The sequence below is a fragment of the Dasypus novemcinctus genome, chromosome 16, assembly GCF_030445035.2.
Source record: "Dasypus novemcinctus isolate mDasNov1 chromosome 16, mDasNov1.1.hap2, whole genome shotgun sequence".
In the NCBI taxonomy this organism is placed as follows: domain Eukaryota; kingdom Metazoa; phylum Chordata; class Mammalia; order Cingulata; family Dasypodidae; genus Dasypus; species Dasypus novemcinctus.
In genome coordinates, this window is record NC_080688.1 from 28,127,548 (window position 1) to 28,150,056 (window position 22,509).

The 22,509-nt window shown below is 45.9% G+C and overlaps 1 protein-coding gene across 2 annotated transcripts in view; it reads left to right on the forward strand.

Moving 5' to 3' along the window:
* LAMA1 (laminin subunit alpha 1) overlaps window positions 1-21,787 on the forward strand; it is a 158,054-nt gene extending 136,267 nt beyond the window's left edge. Inside the window, exons 52-63 of one of the 2 annotated variants that reach the window (XM_058277382.2) lie at window positions 2,623-2,737; window positions 2,930-3,100; window positions 4,549-4,700; window positions 6,719-6,904; window positions 8,291-8,441; window positions 9,840-9,952; window positions 13,378-13,567; window positions 14,083-14,241; window positions 14,742-14,895; window positions 16,681-16,814; window positions 20,429-20,651; window positions 21,277-21,787. In XM_058277382.2, the coding sequence (XP_058133365.1) occupies window positions 2,623-2,737; window positions 2,930-3,100; window positions 4,549-4,700; window positions 6,719-6,904; window positions 8,291-8,441; window positions 9,840-9,952; window positions 13,378-13,567; window positions 14,083-14,241; window positions 14,742-14,895; window positions 16,681-16,814; window positions 20,429-20,651; window positions 21,277-21,437 (1,909 nt within the window). In that variant the 3' untranslated portion in view covers window positions 21,438-21,787. The remainder of the gene's footprint in view (window positions 1-2,622; window positions 2,738-2,929; window positions 3,101-4,548; window positions 4,701-6,718; window positions 6,905-8,290; window positions 8,442-9,839; window positions 9,953-13,377; window positions 13,568-14,082; window positions 14,242-14,741; window positions 14,896-16,680; window positions 16,815-20,428; window positions 20,652-21,276) is intronic. The other variant, XM_058277383.2, reaches the window with a different exon arrangement.
* The last annotated feature ends 722 nt before the right edge of the window (window positions 21,788-22,509 follow it).

Consider the following 22,509-nt stretch of genomic DNA (forward strand, 5'->3'; position numbering starts at 1 on the left):
GCCATAACGCAGACAGCTTCCAAGATGTAGAGTCACCAAATGTCCACACCGGGTCGCCCTGCCCAGGGTTCTCAGTAGCTGTGCTGAGTCTTCACTCCGTGTGCTCGTGCTGAATCCCAACAGAGGGGCAGAGGGGCCGCCACTCCAGTCGCTGTGGGTTGAGCAGCCCAGGGTCCACTCCCCAACCCCTTCCCCCTTTGCCAGGAATGTCTGAAAGTGCCGAGGACCCTAGGTGACACGGCAGTGGGGGAGGCAGCCTGGTGAGAACGGGTTTGTGTCGACAAGTCTGTGCCACTTTATTGCTTGGAGCAAAAGAAAAGAAATTTAATTGATGTTGACAGATGCATAATGTTATAACTTAGAAAAGCATAGGAAAGCAAGAGAAAAGGCAGTTGTTTTGGTCATAAAATATACATTTTTGCTTGTGGTAAAATGACTATCACGAAACTTTTAAAAATCAAAGGTTAACGTCGATTTTGAAAATGAGGTGGAAGGGCTATTTTATCATAATCCACATCGGTGATAGGGATATTGAGTTGGACTTCAGGCTTGATTTTTGTTGTGTGTGTGTGTGCTTCGGGAGGTCGCGGGGATTTAACCTTGAACCTTGCACCTGGGAAGCAGGCACTCCAGCACTTGAGCCACACGGGCTGCCTTCAGCTGGTGCTTAACATTTAAGGTTAGGTCAGCTTTCCCCTCGGGAATGACCTGGCTTTCAGGGAGGAGCCCTAAAGGGTGGCGATGCCTGCTAAAACACATTTAGATTCAGAGTGTGAGCAGCAGGGGGTTCTGTGATCGCTTTCCAGGAGGGTACAGCCTCTGGTCAAGGTCAGACGTGGCGAGCTCAGCCTCACGTGCTGGCTCCCCCGCTGCTGGCCGTCGCTGAAGGCAGGGGCGCGTCGCTGCGACTTCAGACGTGAATGTTCTTCATGTATGACTTTTTGCCCTTCACCGGGAGTTAACCTTTCCACACAGAAAAGACAACTGACTCAGGGTTATAAAAGTAGCTGTGTAATATTTTATCTTTGCTTAGCGTTGATAAGAATTTTCTCTTGCTTTCTCAATTAACAAAGCTTCGGTTCATCTCTTGTTTAACGTACATAGAGTTCTTGAAAAATATAATACTTCTCGTTAGTTCAACTTTTTAAAAAAATGTGGATGTGGAAAGAAATAAATTTACACCTCAGGGGAGGTGGTCACTTGCCAAGACAGGTAGGGCTGGCGTCCTAACGCCAGTCCCAGGCCATCACCACCCTCCCTGTTGTCAATGGGCAGATCTGCCTAAATAAAGGACCAGGGACCCCTGTTCTAGGAAGACGTCCAAGAGTCGACGAGTCTCAGCTGGAAAGGGTTTGCCTCTCAGCAGGGGCAACCACCTTGCTACAGTGGGAGAAACTGAGGTCCAGAAAGGTTGACCCTTGCCCCCAGACAGGCAGTGCCTAAACGTTCCACGACTCATTGCTCGCACAGCGGAACCGAATGGGGTGCGGCTCTGCCGGGAAGCCAGGTCCAGCCAAGCTCTCCCGTGACTGCCCGGGGCCCAGGGCACAGTTGGGAGATGCTCAGTGGACTCCACGTTGTGGAAATGAGCCTGACCTCACCACAGGCCGGCCTCTGCCGGGATGTGGCAGCTTCGCATGGGAAAAACAGGGTCCTGAGTGGGAGCCAAGGAATGCGGTTCTGGGCAACGCCAGGCTCCACCAACTGCAGTCGTTGCCTTCAGGATCAAGCTCCCGAGTGTGCGGGGTGGTCCACAGCCAGTGGCCTCCCTGGCCCTCCAGGCCCAAGGGATTACATCGTTGGCACTGCCCCTGGGGACGTGAACGGTCTTCTCAATGTGGACATGGCATTTTAATCCCTGCGTTGTAATTTCTTTGTGACTACTCACTGCCTCTCTTATAACTGGTCTCCGATTTGATGAGTATGTTTTAAGAGTTACTCTATTATTAAACCTTTGTGTAGGTGCACATCTGCTTTAGTTTCCTAGCCTGCTTAAGCAAATACCATGAAATGGTTTAAATAATGAGAATTTAGGTCACTCATGGTTTTGAAAATGTCCACATCAGGGCATCATCAAGGCGATGCTTTCTCCCCAAAGCCTGTAGGATTCTGAGACCAGTTGCCAGCGATCCTTGGTTCCTCCGTCACATGGCAGAGCACTTGGTGGCATCTCCTCATCCTTCCCTTCCCTTCGGGGTTCAGTTTCTTGCCTCTTGTGGCGTTTTTCTTTGTCTGTGATACAGAACTCCCGTAACTGGATTAAGACCATCCTGACTGACGTGGGCCACACCTTAGCTGAGGTCACCTCGTCAGAAGGTCCTGTTTAAAGTGGGTTCACAGCCACAGGAGTGCATGAAGTTTAAGAAGCTGTTTTTCTGGGGTACATCCAGCTCCAAACCCTCATAACATCTAAGTAGTCAAACTCACTAGTTTCAGCCCCTTTCTCTAGTCCCAGGGAAAGTAGCTGATGTCAAGTTCTCACCACTCTTGTTGTTCTTAGAGACGTAGATGTTTCTGCAGGATGGCACGTGGAAATATAAAAATGCCATTTTTATTCCTTTTTGCAAAAATGGAATTATAAAATCCACGTGTTGTTGTTCTTCTCCTTTTCCTTCCCTACAGAAAAGGTCTCACCAGTAGAAGCTATGTGGGCTGTATCAAAAATCTGGAAATATCCAGATCTACCTTTGACTTACTCCGAAGTTCTTATGGAGTGAGAAAGGGCTGTGTCCTGGAGGTAGGCAGCATTTTATTCTTATTGGAAGGGGTTTCTGTAAATGCCCATCAGCTTCTCAGCTTAATAACCTAATAAAATACGAACCAGTGGGGCTGATGGAAAGGAGATTGGGGGGAGCCCCAGCAGTACCCTCCACCTGTGGAGACGAGCCTGCGGATGAGAGCTGACATGCCTTCTCGCCTCCTGGCCCAGCCTATCCGCAGCGTGAGCTTCTTGAAGGGCGGCTACGTTGAACTGCCCCCCAAGCCTCTGCCACCAGAGTCGGAGCTGTTGGCGACGTTTGCCACCGGGAACAGCAGTGGCCTCATCCTGGCTGCCCTTGGCAAGGACGGGGAGAAGCAGCGACCTCGGCAGACACCAGTGGTGAGTAGCTGGAAGGCTGCTGGCCCCCAGGCTCAGGAAGGAAGCGCCTGGGGAAACGCTAGGTGGAACGTTCTGTCGTCATCAACATTTAGCGAGGGGGCATTCCCAGTTGTGTCTGGATACGCATTTTCAATAAGTAACAAGTAACGGTGACTGTGGTTAAATGAGATTCCCTTGTGAATCAGCAATTTCTTGGAATTGCATAATCCATCTTGCCTGCACAGATACTGAGGAAAGAAATGTGCTGTCTACTTCTAAATTGTGTTACCTCGCTTAGATAGCCTGTCCCGAGTTTTCTTCCCCCATTTCGTGGCTGTTCCTCTCATTCTATGGCTAAATCAGCAAGTCTTTAAATGCCGTGGAGCTCTGTAGTAAACCGCTCCATGACACAGGGTTTTCTTTGTCTATCATTGGATTCTAAGAATCAGAAAGTGAAACGGGGCCTTTATAAGCTTGGAGCAAGAGAGGAGAAAAAGGTGACTTTTCTCCATATTTACATGTCACTTCAGTGACATAGAAGATAGTTATGCAAATCAAGTAATTTCAAGAGATTTCAATGAAGCTGAGAACGTGCAGCCACCATTTACAGAGCTCTGTCAGCCACGGAGCAGGGCACGTCACCACGTTGCTGCGTGGTTATCACGACCTGCTGCCAGGTGAAGGCTGCCTTCCACATTTTCTGAGGAAGGAGCGGGCTGGTAACCTGCCAGCCGAGGGGACGTGACGGCTGTTCTGTGTCAGAGTGGGACTGGAACACTGGTCTGGCCACCCCAGATGGTGCCTTGGTGGAAAAGACTGCCGATGACCGAGATTGGCGGGCTCCACCCATCTTCATAGGGCTACTAGCAAGTCAAAGTTTGCTACCAAGTCATCAGGAAGGAGTGATCTTGTCATCCAGCACCGGCAAGGGCAGGGTGAAATTCTCCCATTCCAGCACTGCTGGGCAGGTTACTAGGAGACAGAATGAAAGCTGAAATCCCTACACTTGCTTCTTAATGTGGCAAAAAAAGCTTTAAGAGCTTAAAACATTCCAAACCCTCCAATCCTTTAATACTACTTTCAAAAATGTTAGAAACGATTTTCTTAGGCAAGAAAAGCATTCCCAGTGGTCACTATGGATAGTAACAGAAAATTAGAAACCACTTAAATTTTCTTTGTAATGAGTTACACTGTATCTGCTTGCTAAGACATTATATAATGATAAATAATAAGCATGAAGACTATGCAGAAATGGACGTCCTCCGTATGTTTAGTGAGACTAGCGTAATGCACAATATAAATTATATGAACAGAGATGGTAAAATGTGAAATTCAAAATACCTGTGTTAGGATGATGAGATTCTTAAGAAATTGCTTATGTCACATTAATATTCTCTCATTTTCTTTATAAGATGAAAAATGTAAGAGTCATACACTCATGATTTTTCTATGGGGAATTTAATTCCCAGCCCTTCTTTTCCATCATGCTGATTGAAGGCCACGTCGAAGTGCATGTTAATTCTGGGGATGGAACGAGCCTGAGACGAGTTCTCCTGCATTCTCCCACGGGCACGTACAGCGATGGGCAGGAGCATTCCATCTCCTTGATCAGGAACAGGAGGTACTGTTTGCATGGCAAGGACAGGGATGTTTGTGGGATGGCAGTGTGGGCACCACAGGAAAAATTCCTCCTTTAGGAACTTTGGTATGGTACCTTTGTAGTGAAGTAATTGGGATAGGACATCACTAGCATTCAAAGGTTTCCTAGTTTCAAAATAACTCTAGAACCACGTTAGCAGAACACCCCTTTGGAAATCAAGTTCACCTGCTTTGTCATAAGATATCTGTGGAATTTCATTACTGAACTGCCTCAACTCTGCCCTTTACTGCGGCCCAGTAGACACCATCTTTGTATTGGATTTTACTCTGTGGCAAACAACGTTAAATCAAGATTCCTGTATATTTCCCTCCAAAACCTTAGACCAGATGTTTTAAAAGCCCACTGGACATTGTTATTTAGGTAAACAGGTAAAGGAATAAGGCTCCCACCCCCAGAAAAGCATAAAATTCAATGACACTTGATAACATTCCATACATTTTGGAGAACACTTAAAGTTTGAATTCAGAATTTGCCTTTTGATTCATGCCCAATATCAGGTTAAAATGTATCTTCAGGGTACTTATATGATTCAATAAAACTTATTAGAATTATGTAGGTATTAAAAAGGGACAAATTCCTTGTTTCATTGTATTTAAAAGTTTGATTGTATTTAAAAGTTTTTCTTAAAATGGGCAAAAGATTTAAATAGACATTTCTCCAAAGAGGAAGTACACATGGCCAAAAAACACATGAAAAAAAATGTTTAATATCACAAGCTATTAGGGAAGTGCAAATCAAACCTACAATGAGATATCATCTCATACCTCACAGAATGGCCATTATTTAAAAAACAGAAATCATAAGTACTGGAGAGGATGTGGCAAAATAGGAACACCCCTTTACTGTTGGTGGGAATGTAGAATGGTACAGCCTCTGTGGAAGACAGTTTGGCAGTTCCTCAGGAAGCTAAATGTAGAACTGCCATATGACCCAGCAATCCCTCTATTAGAAATATATCCAGAACTGAAGACAGTGACACGAACAGACATTTGCACATCAAAGTTCATAGCAGTGTTATTCACAATTGCCAAAATATGGAAACAACCGAAGTGCCCATCCACTGCTGAATGGATAAACAAACTGTGGTCTATACATATGATAGAATACTATGCTGCTGTAAGGAGAAATGAAATTGAGACACATATAACATGGAAGAACCTTGAGGACCTTATGCTGAGCGAAATAAGCCAGGCACAAAAGGACAGATATTGTATGGTCTCACTAATGTCAACTAAATATAAAGAATAAACATATGGAGATAAAACCTAGAGAATAGGTTGCTAGGAGATGACGAGAGCTGAGAATGGGTATTGAGGCTTAGTGTATGTAGAATTTTTAATTAACTGTAAAAGTGTGGAAATGGATAGAGTTGATGGTGACGCATTGTAGTGAGTATAACTAACACAGCTAGTTTATAAATCGGATTGTAGCTGAAAGGGGTAGTCTAGAGATGTAAATGTTGACCGAAAGAAAGCTAGAGAGTAATCTAGGGACTGAATTACACAGTGAACCCAGAGGTGGATGAGAATTGTGGTTAATAGTTCAAATACAAGAACAAATGTATATCACTATTACAAGGTGGTTAGAATATGAAGCTACATGGGGAAAATACAATTAATATAATTTATGGATTATACTTAACAGCAATATTGTAATATTCCTGCATCAATGTCAAAGAAGAAACTGTTTAATAATAGGGCAGGTGTGGAAAAAATGTAACAAATATACACTATAGACCATAATTAATGATAATAGTCTGATGATGTCCTTTCATAGTCTATAATGTACGGTGTTAGTAGAGGGGCATTGTATGAGAAATCTGCACATTATGTACGATTGTTTTATAAGTTCACAACTTCTCTAATAAATAAATAAATATGTATGTATATATATATATATAATAACATGAAATCATATTACTAAATGGCATAAATTCTGACCAAAAAAAAGTTTTTCTATTCTTTTCTTCAACCTTCTAGAATTATCACTGTTCAAATGGATGAGACCAAGCCTGTAGAAATGAAGTTGAGCCAGTCATCAGAGAACAGGACAATGAACATATCTAACCTGTACCTAGGAGGAATTCCAGAGGGCAAGGTGACGTCTCTGCTCAAAATGAGACGATCGTTCCATGGCTGCATCAGGAACCTGGTTTTTAACACGGAGTAAGTGTAACTACACACTTTGGCACTTTCTGATCTCATAATGGTGAGTGCTAATAGCAAGGTGCAATCCCATTTTGCTGTTTGAGATTCCTAAACTGCCTCAGTTTCCTGAACCACCAGCAAACCCCACTGTTCTATCATGAAAGTCCCCACAAATGGATTTTATTGCACTAGAATAAAGGGCAGTTCCGGTTACCATACTTAAAAGAAATGATGATTCAATAAGCGTCCCATGAGTTGTCAATAAATAGCAGAACTTAAAATATACATTTTTGACAAGCATTTGAAAGAATCTGGTGATTTCTTCAGGCACATCCTGGATGCCTTGAACTTACTACTTTAAAGCAAACTGGAAGTCTCGGTGCCCCATGTCCCACAGCTAACCTGCAGGAGCCCTGGGGTGGATGATGAGCCAGAAAGAGTTCACATGTGCCCGTGAGCCATTATCTCTCCTCGAGGTCCTCCCCCTTGTGACTGGACCTATGGGATGGGAGCTGTGCCCTGACCTAGGGGCCTCTGCGCTTGCTAGCCAGGAGAAGCGACAAGTGCCCTGAGCATCGGGAGACACAGGTTCCCCCCTGGGCTCATCCATTCACTTGCCTGGATATCTCCTGCCTTCGTGGCTTCCACGAAATGGCCTCCTAGGAGTCCGCAAAATTCTCAAGAATAAAATGTCCCATGGGGTTCAACCCATGGACACTTTGCCCCTTGGTTTCCTTTATTTGCAGTCGACCTAATATACGTAGTCGCTCAAGCGTCTGGTCTGTTCCTTGATTAACGGACGGAGTAGGCATCTTCATGCTCCTGAAAGCCATGAAGCTGGGAACCCTACAGGGCAGAAACTTAGGGACTGGGCACAGCCAGAGCCTTGGTCCAAGGCCCTCGGCTTGAAACTGGAAAGTGCCCCATAAGCTGGGTGCGGGCCCAGGACACGCTGCTCAGGCTGCAGTGTAAAGGAGCTGGTGTAGCTCCTGACCTCCTGGAGAAGGGACACCCCAGGCCAGGGGCCTCTGGTTCTTAGAGGCCGCTGGGTGGTGCCGTGGGAATTCGGACACAGGATCTGCTCCTGAGGCTGCCCGGCCAGGGCTGCAGGAGGAGGTCTGGGCATTTGAGCTGACTCTTGAGGAGTGCTCCCGAGTTTGTCTTGCAGATAAGAAAGGTTTAGGGATATCGGGGGAGGGTGCTGTTTTAGGCAGAAGAATCAAGCAGGAGCGCATGTACGATACTGTATGTAGATGTGTAGTCACGCGGAAGCTGCTTAGCTCGGTTCCTAAAAGAACTCACGATCGTGGTATCTAGTCATGGCTTTAGATGGACTCGCTCGTTCAGTGATCAAATGACATTGGTTCCTGTCCTGGTCTCTGACGTTCTGATTCACTTGGAAAGCGCTTTCCTGTTGGCCTCCAGGCTCCTGGACTTCACGAGGGCGGTGGGCTACGAGCACGTCGACCTGGACACCTGCTGGCTCTCGGAGGAGTCGAAGCGCGCGCTCCAGGACGCCGAGCTTCTGTCGGCGCCGCAGCCTTTACCGAGCCCCGTGAGAGCACCTTTCTTTCCCTGTACCGGTCGGGTCCTGTCAGAAAAATATTAGAGTGGGGAATAAGTGCCAAATGTATTGGAGAAGCTGAGAAAGCAAAGTGGGGGAGGGGGGCAAACGAGGTCAAGGACAGAGGCCCAGGAGAGGGGGACCAGGCAGACACCCCGTAGCAGCCAGGCTTGGCAGAGAGGCCACCTGCAGCTAAAGAGAGGGAGAGACCAACTGGTTTCCAGAGGCCATGCCTTGTGATTAAGCAAAGAAAGCAAGAGAGTGGATGTAGCTCTTGTAGCACCTGCCTCCCACGTACGAGGACCAGGCTTCGACTCCCAGTACCTCCTGAAAACAAAACAAGCAAATGATAAAAACAATTCTCATTGGGGAGCGGATGTGGCTCCATGGTTGAGCACCTGCTTCCCATGGACAAGGTCCTGGGTTCGATTTCTGGTACCCCTCCCCCCCCAAAAAAAAAAAAAAAGCAGGGAAGGGATGGGACTGTTTCTCTGAGCAGACTGGTGGACCTGGCCTGGCACAGATTCTGAGGACTGCAGGTCAGTCATTTTTTATTAAGTTCCTATAAAGACTCCCTACTACTTTGGAATCGGTCTAGAAAACATAGAAATAGAAATATTTAGTGTAAGTCATTGTTTGTGTCATTGTTGCTGTAAAAAAAAAATTTTTATTCAGGTAGTAAAAGTCAGTTTGGGCCAGATATTTTCAATGGCCATTGTTGTTGTTTTTCATTGTCTTTCCCTCCTTCTGGTTTCTACACTTTTGACTGAAAGTGCATACTGCAGTTACTTGACTGATGGGCCAGTCATCCCCAAAGCCCTCCAAGCAGGGCCAATCCTTGAGCTCAGAACGGTTCCTGGGTAGACTGCCCACTCCCATTCAGGTCACGGAAGACTCTGTGTCCACTCCTGCCTACCCCCCGCCCAGATATGTGGGCTCAGTGTGCAGAGGGGGCAGTCCAGGTGACTCTCCCCAAGCTCCCTGGCCCTGCTGACCTGTGTTCTGCGGACACTTCCAGTTTCCTGGGGGGTGGGGGGGAGAAGGGTGCTGCAGCCTCTTGCAGTCTGCGATGTTCTCAGCACGGGGGCTGTGCCACGGGGGCCCTCCAAAGCTCAGCAGCCAGGCCTGGCAAAGAATTTGCAGGAGGGACTGCAGCGTCCCTGTGAATGTACAGGAATTTGAGTGGGAGTAAGATGAGAGGAAGGAGTTCAAATTGCTCTCACAGAGAGATAAAGGGTTGACCCAAGTGAATTGTTGACGCTGAAGCTGACTTGAGCCAGGTAACGATTGAGGCTTGTTGGTGTTGTGGTAGGATTGCTTCTGAGATGTTTTGTGGGAACAGTAGGGGTCTGACTGGCTTGGCTAAGCATCCCCGTGTGTTTCTTTCAGGTACAGTGTGCAGTGGACAGCGTTCCAGGCTACGTCCCCAACGCCCACCAGTTTGGCCTGGCGCAAGGCAGCCATTTTGTGTTGCCGTTCAACCAGTCGGCTGTCAGAAAGAAGTGGGTATTGGGCCAAAGTCCTTCCGCTGGGAGGTGTCCTCCAGCAGCAGGGTCTTTTTCAGAAGAAGCTTCTGGCAGCCTTCTTTATTAGGGAGTGCAGACTGGCAACCCAGAGGTGACAGTGGGAAGGCAGAGAGAGGGGAACTCGGCCTTTGTCCCTATCAGACAGCTCCAACAGGGGTTGCAGTGGGGACCCTGACGTTTCTGTCCTCCCCCTTTCTTGGTGTGGCTGCTGCAGGTAGGAATCCATCTAAACCAGTCTTTGTTCCAGAATCCCAAGGCCCTCTGGTTTTTCATCGTTTGGACCTTCACCCCCATTCTATTTTCAACAGCCCTGAATCTCATGCAGTTGCCCACCCAAACTCCTGCACTGTGCTCCCTAAATTCCTAGTGCCACACCCCACCCTCTTGCACTGACTCCTGCCTGGCCCTGGGACAACTCCTCCCCGATCCATGATGCCACCTCCCATCTCACAGCCTGCAGCAGGCTGAGGTTCCCCTGACCCCCCATCTCTCCTCTTTCCCTCTAAAATCTCCAGCTCCTCTCTAGGTCATGCCTTCAGACTCCACCCAGGTCTTCATCTCCCTGGTGCTGTCCTCTGTGGATCGTCACCCCTTCCTCTAACCTTGGCTCAGAGGCTTCTTTTTCTGTCACGCCTGCCATCGTTCTCCAGGAGTGCAGCAGCCCCCAACCCCTGGCCTTTCAGATCCAAGACCTTCCTCTCCTTCCTTCTGAGCCACCCTCTCCCACAGTCACGCCCTTGACTTCACACACATCCACCCCCATCTCCAGAAGGTCCACGTTAAGCATCCTCTTAACCCCCTCTTTCTCCTGTCCTGGTAGCTCTCCACCCTACTTTATTTCCTCCCACGTCAGCAGTTCTTCAGCTGCGTGGCCATCTGTGAGCTGTTCACCCTTGAGGCTTTCCCTCTCTTGCCACCCCTCTTCACCAGCCCCAAAACATAATATATCTCCTACCCATTCCAATTCCATTTCAGCCTTTTAAGTGTTCCCTTGCAGACTCCCTAATTTCTGGTCCCTTCCACTCTGTAACCCCAAGTAAAACCCAACAGTTTGCTTCCTTACCAGAACCATAGAAGTGAACAAGGCTGGAGAGAGTCCTCTTTTCTGAGGGTTAACTTTAAAGCTATGGCCACAGATCTCAACTGGACCCGCTCAACTACATGAGGACTCAACTAGATCTCTCTAATAGGTTCATGGTTTTTATTTTCCTTAATGAATTACTCATAGAATCTCCTCTATGTCAAAACTTCTATGTGTTCCCATGAATCTCTTTGCATCCAGCTGATAGCCTTGCCTTATTGAGAAGATAGAAGCTACCAGAACCACTGTCCCCAACCAATAAGATCAGCCCACTTGCTTTGTTCCAGAACTCTGTCTCTTCTCTGTTAACATAGATGAAGGTCTTTGTTCCTAGCAAAGGCCACCTCTCACCTGTCCTCTGGACCCATCACCTCTCTCCTGCTCTGCACCATCCACTTCTCCCTCCAGTCTATAAAAAATAGGATCTCAGCATAAAAACTCAGTAATAAGACCATGAACACTTGTGCCAGAGGCTCTTTTCAGTGTTTTATACATATAACCTAATTTAATCCTTAAATTATCCTACGATGTAGGAATTATTGTTACCATCACTTTAAGGAAATGGAAGCATAGGGAAGTTAAGTAATCTGCTCACACAGCTCAGAAGCAATAAAGCTAGGATTTGAAACCAGGGAGTCTGGCTTCAGTCTGTGTTTGTAACCGCTAGGCTATGCTACTTCCTTTCTAGTAGTATCTAACTTAAAACAGAAACTCTCCAGGAAACTCCATATCCCACTACCCGCCCCAACACACACCCCTAATATCTGACCCTCTTTCCCAGTAAAATTCATTGAAAGAGTCACCTCCAGTAGTGTGTGCCCTTTCCTCACCTTCCATTCTCTTGTCTCCCCTCCTCAGGCTCACTCCGCAGGATTGCTCTTGTGGATGGGGCTATCTCTGCTGGTCTCTCAGCAGAACTGCACACACTTGGCTGCTCAGATTGCTTGGCTTCCATAGCGCCACAATCTCCTAGATGCCCTGCTGTCTCACTGTCCACTTCTCAGGCACCTATGCCAGCTCTTCTTCCACACGTGGGCCTCCCGGGGTGGCCTCCTCTGGTCCTGTGACTTTAGAGGCCATCTAGATGCTCTGACACCCACATCTCTAGCCCTGAACTCAGCAGTTGTATGTGCAACTGGCTACTTGACGTCTCCATGTGGGTGGGACCGTGCACCTCAACCTTAGCACCACCAAAAGAGAATCCACAATCCCCGCCCTCATACCTGCTCTCCAGGGTCATTTCCCTAAACATCATCACCGTTCGCTGGTTGCCCAAGGCCCCAAAATAGAGGCTTTTTAAAAATTACTGTTTTGTTTCCTCAAATCCAACCCATCAGTAAGTTCCATTGCTTCTTCTCCGCAACGTTTCATGAATGAGTTCAACGCCTCTTCGTCCCCACTACCACCACGCCGGTCTGAGCCGCCATTTTGCCTCTGATGAATTTGTGTCACAGATGCCTGACTGACCCCTGTCCCCTGCCGACTCTTTTGCCCAATCTGATTAATTCTTCACACATCAGACAGAAGGATCTTTTAAAAATGTAAATCATATATTAACGTAAATTTATATTTTACAGTCATTTTTTTAAAACCCTCTCGCGATTTCCCACTGCACCTAAAATAAAATCCAAGTAACTGCCTTACGAAGCCCCTCACCCACTACGACCCAGACACACTCTCTTTTCTTACTGATCCTTTATGTGTTGGTGACCTTGCACTTCCATCTGAGGGAAGGCCACCTAGAGACAAACATGCTGGTTCCATCTGCCACATGGTCACAGTAGGGGATTTGGGACTGTCAACCATAATTAAACCCTTTATTTTAACTTATTTTCTATTGCCCTATAAGAAAATGAATGCTTTCCCCGCAGAGCTTTGGACACTTGCTCCTTGTCATTTAGATCTCAGCATAATTATCTTTTCAGAGATGTCTTCCCTGATGACTTAATGTAATCACCAGTTAGCCTCTAGATGGTCCAATTTAACTCTCTGCCCAGCACTCTCCACTCTCTGATATATTTCTGGTACTAGTTTCCTGAGAGAAGGGACCTTCCTCTTTTGTTCACTGCTTTATCTTCAGATCCTTAAACAGTTCCCAGCACATATAGTTACACAGTGACCATTTATCATTCATTATAAATGGCTAGATACATGGAGGAGTGAAAGAGCAAATGAATATCTCTCCTCCCCCTTCCTCAATTTGGGTCTTTTTGATATATAAATGTTAAAACAATGATTGAGTTCTCTCTCTGCAGTTATTTTTAAAATGGTAAGTAAACCCTTATTTCTCCCTGAATAGAGAACTCTCCTTTTCCTCTAGGCTTTCAGTTCAGCTAAGCATCCGGACATTTGCATGGAGTGGTCTGATTTACTACATGGCTCATCAGAACCAAGTTGACTATGCCACCCTCCAGCTGCACGGGGGCCGCCTCCACTTCATGTTTGATCTCGGTAAAGGCAGAACAAGGGTTTCCCACCCTGCACTGCTCAGTGATGGCCGGTGGCACACGGTGAGTTCTTAGAACTTTGTGGTTACTTGTTCCAGGTTTAGTCTGTTACTTTTGTCCATTCCAGTTCACTGAAAGGCACTTACTCCTTTGATTTCCAGCTTACTTTTATCTGGTATCTCCTCCATAGAGTGTAAGTTCCATGGAGGCAGAGACGTCTGCCTCCTGAAATACCCCAGGGCCTGACCCCTAGAAGATTCTCAGTAAGACTGATAGAATGTATGCTCTGTACTTGACGAGAAGTAGATAAAACCCATACCCAGGTTGTGACCCAACCAAAACTCAGGTCATGGCATTTGCTTTGTCGTAACTAGGACTCTGGAACGCTTTCTCTTCTACACCAGGGATTACCCATGCCAGTTTCCATACATGTTCCCAGGTCAGTCCCTTCTCAACACAAACTATGTGACTCAGCCTTTAGGATTTAGTTCAGGTTATTTTCTAGCTATAATTAGCACATGTTGTGAACTGTTTTCTCAGAGCCCTTCAACATCATGGATGTTTTCATTTTGTTTTAGGTCAAGACAGAGTATGTTAAAAGAAAGGGCTTCATGACAGTTGACGATCAAGAGTCCCCAGTGGTTTCCATTGTGGGAGATGGAACCTCGTTGGATGTGGAAGGAAAACTGTACCTGGGAGGCCTTCCTGCTGAGTACAAGGCCAAGAACATTGGAAATGTAAGTTGCCTATTCATGTCTGTCGTGGTTGTTTCTGTTGTTATTTTGTAGTTAAATTACCATACCTAAAGCCAGGGATTGGTTGTGGAATGTATGTCTTATCCAACCATGCCCATGGGTTGGGTGATGCAGCTTCCCCTTCAAGCCCAATCAGCTTTTCTTGCCTAGTAGTTAATGGATATTTCCATTTCTACAGCCATGTCACCCCAGTACAAATCAGGAAAGTCCATCGGATTTGTATTTACAGATTAGTACACCCAGCATTCTTCATTGCCATAATATTTGATAAAAATAGTAGAAAACATTTTACCTGCTTTAGCAAAAAATACTCAGACAGGAGCTCTAAGTTAGACATTCATATGAAGTATTGTGAATTTTAATAAAAGATACTGTATAGCTATTTTTGTATGAGAGAATCAAAACTGATGTCACCTAGGAAACTTTCCCCTTGCCCTTTGTGTTATAATCACCACCATCCATTCTCACGCCTTTGGGTCTAGATCACCCACAGCATTCCTGCCTGCATCGGGGAGGTGACAGTTAACAGTAGACAGCTGGACAAGGACAGCCCCATGTCTGCCTTTGCCGTAAACAAGTGCTTCACAGTGGCCCAGGAAGGAACTTTCTTTGAAGGAAGTGGATATGCTGCTCTTGGTATGTGTTATCAACAACCTTGGAAGAAATTTCTGGGATTAGCCTGCACTCTAAGTTGATATGGGTCTGAGAATTATGTAATAAGATAAAAGCCATTTGGGTGAGGCTGCAGAAAGACCACATTTAGTGCCATGTTCCAGGTTATTTCTAATTTATTGACTTTTTTTTAAAGATTTATTTTACTTATTTCTCCCCCCACCCTCCTCCTTGGTTTACACTCACAGTCTGCTCTCTGTGTCTGTTTGTTGTTTGCTCATCTTTTTTTTAGGAGGCACCAGGAACCAAACCTGTGATCTCCCATGTGGAAGGAAGGTGCCCAATGGCTTAAGCCACCTCTGCTCCCTGCTTGTTGTGTCTTTCATTGTGTGCTTTCCTTGTTATATCTCTCATTGTGTGCTCTCCTTGTTATGTCTCTTCATTGCGTCAGCTTACCACACCAGCCTGTCACATCTTCTTTAGGAGGTGCAAGTAACTGAACCTGGGACCTCCCATGTGGTAGGCAGACACCCAACAGTTTGAGCTACATCCGCTTCCCATAATTAATTTTAATATAAAAGCCTTCTCACCTCTCATATCCTATAGAGGTCTGTAAAAGGCTTTCTCCTCCCACGTGTGGTTGTCCCCTGACACAGGGCAGACACATGACACTGATTCATCTGTGTTTTCCCTAGATTTATGTAAGGTGCATGGTTGCCACCCAAGTTAATAAAGGCCTTTGAAATAAAAACTAGCAGCATAAAATATACAGATCACTCAGCCCAGGGCAAGTCAGATTTGATGAAGAAATTAGCTCCCCTGAGATTGTCAAGAATATTCATCAATGATAAGTAGAGGAAGTTTAAATCTCTTAAAGGCCTTAGAATATAAGTTCCTCAAGGCAGAGAACTAACCTTTGTCAGGTCTCTGACTTACACTTCAGACATTTGATTTGCTCACTAACTTCTAGCTTGTGCTGAGAACCGCGCTCCTCTCTGCCCTGTTCTGTTCTGTCACAGGGATCTACATCTGTCTAGCTCCTTTGCCCTCTGCGGGGAGGTAAAGCACAGACGGAGGGGAGAGCTAGCACCCTCCCCCTATGCCTGCTGTGGCTCCTCTGGCAGCTGCTCAGTCCTCCATGGCTCCCGGCAGCCCCTTTCTCCGTGGCGTCAGCAACCCGTGGACCTTCCTGGCACTAAGCTCTGCTAACACCATCTTTTCCCATTTTTCCCTCCGCCCTAGGGTGGTAATAACTGCTTGTCACTGCTGATAGCTCCCATTTGACCCCTCAGCTTTTTCATGGCCTGAATTAAAAATTCTCTCAATTAAGTTCCCATGTTTGGAAATCCTGGTATGGATTCTGGCTCAGACGAGGACAGCTAGTATGTCAGTATTTGCAAATAAAATGGACTCTTCCAGGGTATATGAGAAAGGGATCCAATCCAGAACACAGGCAAGACTGCTGAGGGTGGAAGGGTCCATAGACAAGGCCGTATTGGCACCTGCCCAAAATGCACCCCCATGCAGGTGCTGGGTGCCCCCCGTGGCTGGAGATAGAAGCACAAGTCTGTCTCAGCTCTTGGGCTTAGCCCAGCTGGTGGCACGTGTCCTCTTTAAAACCTTCACGTTGTCTTGCCGATGCCAGAACCCGGGTTCCAAGAGCAAAGTGCTGGCATGTGGCGATGAGCACAGCTAGACCCTGGCCCCCCGCCCCTAGACAGGAGCGGAAATGCGCAGGCGCCGTCTGCCCCACTGCCTCGCCGCAAGCCCTCCCCACCCCTGACTTGCAACTGCCCTTGTGTCTTTCAGTTCAAGAAGGCTACAAAGTCCGATCAGATGTGAACATCACTCTCGAGTTTCGAACCTCCTCGGTGAATGGCGTTCTCCTGGGGATCAGCAGTGCCAAGGTGGACGCCATCGGATTAGAGATTGTAAATGGCAAGGTAGGTGCTGGATCTCCACGGGGTCCTCCTGGCCCTCGCCCCAGTGTCAGGGACAGAGAGATTGAGAAACAGTAGCCATACTCAGATCCAAACCTCCAATTTCTTTAATGGAGTAGAGGGGAAAATCCAATTAATATGTAAAAACAGAGCATCTTGAAAGGCTTTTTTTTCCTTCCCCTCCCCCTCCCTGCTGTTTTTTGCTGTGTCCATTCGCTGTGTGATCTTCTGTATCTAGTTCTCTCTTTTTTATCTTCTCTTCTTATCTTTCGCCTCTAGAATTCACTGGGATTTGATCCTGGGGACCTCTGATGTGGAGAGAGGTCCCCTGTCACTTGCATCACCTCAGTTCCTGGTTTCTGCTGCACTTCACCTTGATTCTCCCCTTCATCTCTCTTTTGTTGCGTCATCATCTTGCTGTATGACTCACTTGTGCAGGCACTTGGCTTGTTGCACCGGCACTCGGCTTGCCACGCAGGCACTGGGTCACCACATGGGCACTCGGCTCACCACACGGGCACTTGGCTTACCACGCGGGCACTCGGCTCACCGTGCGGGCACTTGGCTCGCCGTATGGGCATCCACGTGGGCACTGGCTCACCACATGTGCGCTCGGCTCACCATGCAGGCACTCGGCTCGCTGCGCAGGCATGCTTTCTCTTCTTTTCACCAGAAGGCCCTAGGGATGAACCTGGCTCCTCCCATATGGTAGGCAGAGGCCTTATCATTTGAGCCACATCTGCTTCCCCTTGAAAACCTTTTAAAAAATAACTTATTTTATAATTTTGAACTTAACTCACTGTAAGCTTGTAACTGCAGTACAAAGAACTTTTTTTTCTTAAATCATCTAAGAATAACTTGCTGACCTGATGCCATATCTCCTTAGTATTTTCTTATTCATTTTAAAAACAATTTACTGAAGTATATTATTCATACATGAACACACATAGACAATAAGTGTATAGTAAAAGGTGTGAACTTATAAAATAAGCATGCATAACATCATATGGGGCTCCCAAACATCACCCCTCCCCCAGTAATTTTTAACTTATTATTCAGTAAAAATTATAGATTCATTAGAAGTTACAGGGAAACAGACTTGGCCCAGTGGTTAGGGCGTCCGTCTACCACATGGGATGTCCACGGTTCAAACCCCGGGCCTCCTTGACCCGTGTGCAGCTGGCCCATGCGTGGTGCTGATGCGTGCAAGGAGTGCCGTGCCATGCAGGGGTATCCCCCACGTAGGGGAGCCCCACATGCAAGGAGTGCACCCCCTAAGGAGAGCCGCCCAGTGCAAAAGAAGGTGCAGCCTGCCCAGGAATGGCGCTGCCCACACAGAGAACTGACACAAGATGACGCAACAAAAAGAAACACAGATTCCTGTGCTGCTGACAACAACAGAAGCGGACAAAGAAACAAGACGCAGCAAATATACACAGAGAACAGACAACCGGGGTGGGGAATGGGGGAGAAGAGAGAGAAATTAAAAAAAAAAAAAATGAAGTTGCAATGAAATATATAGACAGATCCCCGTGCACCTGTTACCCAGACTCCTTAGCATTAGTGTCTTGCATAACTTAGGACAACATCAAAACCATGACAGTGCCGTTGATACAAGGCACAGAGCTCATGCAGAGTTCACCAGTCATAATTCACTCCTGTGTGTATGTGTGTGTGTAGCTCAACACAATGTAGCTTTGTGCAACAACTGCTGCAATCAAGACATTTAGCTGTGCCTTTACCATAAGGGCCCCTTTTCCCCAACCTTCAAACCACACCCATTTCCTCCCCCTGCATTTCTCACCCCTGGCAACTCCTAATCTGTTCTCCATCTCTGGAACTTCATTTCACTGATGTTAGATAAATGAAGCCATGCAGTACATATCCTTTGAGGTTGGCTTTTGTTCTTGCAGGTTCATCAAGGTTATTGCATATATCAATAGTCTGCTCCCGTTTATTACAGAGTTGCATAGTGTTCTGTGGTGTGGATGTTCTGTGGTCTAATATTTCTTTTGATGCAAAAAAAAAAAATTAATTTTCCTTTAACTCTTCTGTTCTTACTTTCCAGCCTCTGCCCCTCTCGTGTTGGGAACAAAATGAACTCACCAATGAACAGCACTTTCATCTCTTCTGTGTTCAAACTGTCCCTGCAGGGTTTCTCCCAATTTAAATTCTCCTTCCTCTCCCCTTGGGTGACATCTGGGTGCAGGCAAGGGGTGGGGGAAGCAAGTCTAATCTCAAGCCTACTGTCTTTTTCCATGGGCTGTCTCCAGAGCAGCAGTTGAGGGAGTTCAGCTTTCCTGGTCATCAGCTGACAGTCACTGTCCTTTCTGCTCTTGGCCAGGGAGGTGCCCCTGGCTGTTTGTAATGAGGGGTCTGACGTCTCTGCAGTCCAGTGCACACTGCAGAGTTGGGCCGCCTTCCTTTGGGCATTGGGCTGCCCTCTCCAGGGGGCATGGGCACTGCTGACTCTTCATCTCCCACTGCATTGCACATCTGCCCAGGGTCACGTGAGCATATGGGAGTTTTTGTCCTGCCGTGCAGAAGCCATTGGGAGTTAGGGACGGTGGTCTCTTGGGTCTTCTCCCTCCCTTAACTACATGATATCCCCTATTCTCCTACACTGTAGTCCCCCCATATTGTTGTGGGAGTAAGATGCTTAAAAGGTTCCTGGAACACAAGGATCAAGTTTCTACATCCTAGATTCCCCCAAACTTATCCAGTTGTTTGTAGCACTTCCCTGTTCTCCACTGGGTTTTTGACCCTTAGGTTATCTTAGAATGGGGGTGGGGAAGGTATAAAACAGCCATTTCTGACCTCTTGCCCTTCGCATCTACTCATGTCATTTTCATGTCTAATCAAAATGGATCATATTTTTGCCTAAGTGTGGCTTACAGCCGACTTCTTTCCTCATCTGCACCCTAAAAGAAATTCTACAATCTTTGCACATTAAGTGGATTCTGAAAGATTTTACCATAAATGTAATAGTTGTTAAAGATGTAATTTCTGGTGTATTGCTTATGCTACTTTTAGCTTATTAGTTATTGTTCTTTTATTTTAAAAATTAGTGGTCGCTGAAGGATTTATTATATACCTCTTTAATTTGGCACAATCTACCTTCAAATAATACTAAATCATTTCCTATATAGCAGAAGAAGTTTACAACCACGTACCAGCAATTTTTCCCTCCCAACTTTTGCAAAACTTAGATTTGTGTGTGTGTGTGGTACTACTCATTGTGGTATCTTTGTTTTGTCAGAGAGTTCCTGAATGCTTTTTCATAGATGTCATCAACTGGTATGACCTGATACCTTCAGTAAACTTATCAGGTCCTATTGTCTGGTAAGGGAAGTGCCGATCAGAGGCTATAACACTAAGCTCGCAGCCAGGCCTCTTCTCATGGAGATGGGTTTTTGTACTTTCTGAAATTTGAGGAATCAGTGTCATATGAGCCCTTTCAGAGACTGTTTTTCAAAACCATTGTTTTCATAGTTAACCCTTCCTTTTGGCTAAATCCTGTGATTTTATCCACTTCATGATCATTATACAAATGGACTGTGTCCCTTAAATATGGGAATATTCACCCAGATATTTCCTTGTGTCTCTTGTCTGTTCAGCTTTTGTTTCATGTCAACAATGGTGCTGGTAGGATAACAGCCACCTATGAGCCCAAAGATGCAAATACGCTCTGTGATGGAAAATGGCACACACTTCAAGCTATCAAGAGCAAGCACCGCGTGGCTCTGGTTGTCGACGGGCACGTGGTTCAAGCTGAAAGTCCACACACGCAGTCCACGTCAGCAGACACCAACAACCCCATCTATGTGGGCGGCTACCCAGGTACGCGGGGATACCTGCTCTGCTCCTTTATACTGTCACTGAGGGAATCAAAGTCAACACAGATGCATAGAAGTTGGGGGTGGAGAAAGACACAGAGATTGAGTGACAACATCTTTAACCATTTTAGAAAGGCCATTTCAAATCCAAAGACTTCTTGGAAAATTCAAAATAATCTACATGCCTAAGATAATCGTTGGGTAAAACTGAGAACATTGGGTGGTGGTCAAGTAAGCTGGGTAGCTTCACTGAGTCAGATCATCTTAGAAGTGTACCAGAGTGGGATGGCGGGCTCTCCTCTGCTCAGGTAAAGTGGCGTCTCATCAACTCACATTGATTTGGGGTTAGAATTATGCATTCAAACCTTCCAAGTAATTGTTACAAGGGATAATATAAACATCTTTTTAATGACTAATTTTTAGAGTGGCAAAGCTATACATCTATGCCTTAGAATGATTACATATTAAAAGGATTTTATGAATTCTGTTCACTGAATCATAAATGTGGAGAAAAAAGTCTTCTAATTTTGGTTTAGAAACCACTTGAGATGATGTTTGTTTCTATTGTTCCTACTTATGTCATTTCAACAAAACTAAGCTGGATTTCTCTTCTCTTCTTTCCCAATCAGCTGGTGTAAAGCAAAACTGTCTGAGCACCCAGACCTCATTCCGGGGTTGTTTGCGAAAGCTCACTTTGACTAAAGGCCCACAAGTGCAATCCTTGGACTTGAGCAAAGCTTTTGACCAACAAGGAGTTTTCCCTCATTCTTGTCCTGGGTCTGAGCCCTGAACTTCAGGGGGAGATCCCCAGTTGGGAATCACTGCTTATGTTTTGAGAAAAATTATTTTTGTAAATTAAAATCTCTTCAGTCCAGATTTCATTTCCAACTCAGGTTAAATGTTTCCAGAGAGAAATTTTGTACATACATTAAAGCTAAAAGCATGTGTACAACGAATACCTCTGTTAAATTCTTTAAAATGTAAATTGACTGAACTGCATCGCTTTTTAAATCTTATTTAAAATTAATCTTTGTAAACATTGAATGTTCTATAGATTATTTGACAGTATTCCATGTTTTGTATTTTTGAGCTTTTAAAAAATGAAAATATCCCTACAGCCAATAAAAGATTAGAGAAGAATATGAGTGCTTTTATTTCTTTAACAAAGTTTCAATCCCTGGTTTCTACCAGGAAACCAATTCCATTGTTTTTGATTCCAACAGAGGGTGCAGCTGTTTATCACAGAGGCTTTCCTGTGAGGCAGAGCGAGCAAGACAGGAGATGGAGCCTCCTTTGGTCAAATCCTAGTTCTCTCAGGACTTTACCTGACATGGCATTTTTACAGGTCAGCCCCCCCTCCCCCCCAAAAAAATTAGTGTCACAACTAGTTAGCTCTTCCTGATACTTCTTTTTTGGAGGGTGGGGAGAAGGTGGGAAATTTTTAAAGTATGGAAATTGAAAAGCCCCTCGGGTATGGTTTTTCAGTGGCCTGGGCACTAGACTTCTGACCCCTCATTTGGTTCCTCCCTTCTGTGTTCCATTTCTGCTTGTGGCCATGACCGGGGTCAAAGTGGCTGCCCTGTGGGATGCTTTGGGAAAAGGATTCATCATTCAGTGGCTTACTTGGAGAGAGGCCTCTCCCACGCTTAGCAATGCTCTACTTTTCCCGAAATGGAAGATCACAGATTTGATTTCTGTGTCTGTTAGGGATTTTTATTTGGTACACAAGGGAAGGCAGCTGTGGTCCCAGCCCTGCTCCTTTTCTGTGCTCTGTGCCCGGATCTCTGAACCTCGTGGGGACCTGCACCTTTGGGCTGATGTATTTGAAATTTGAAATTTCTTTTCCATTCAGTATCTACATG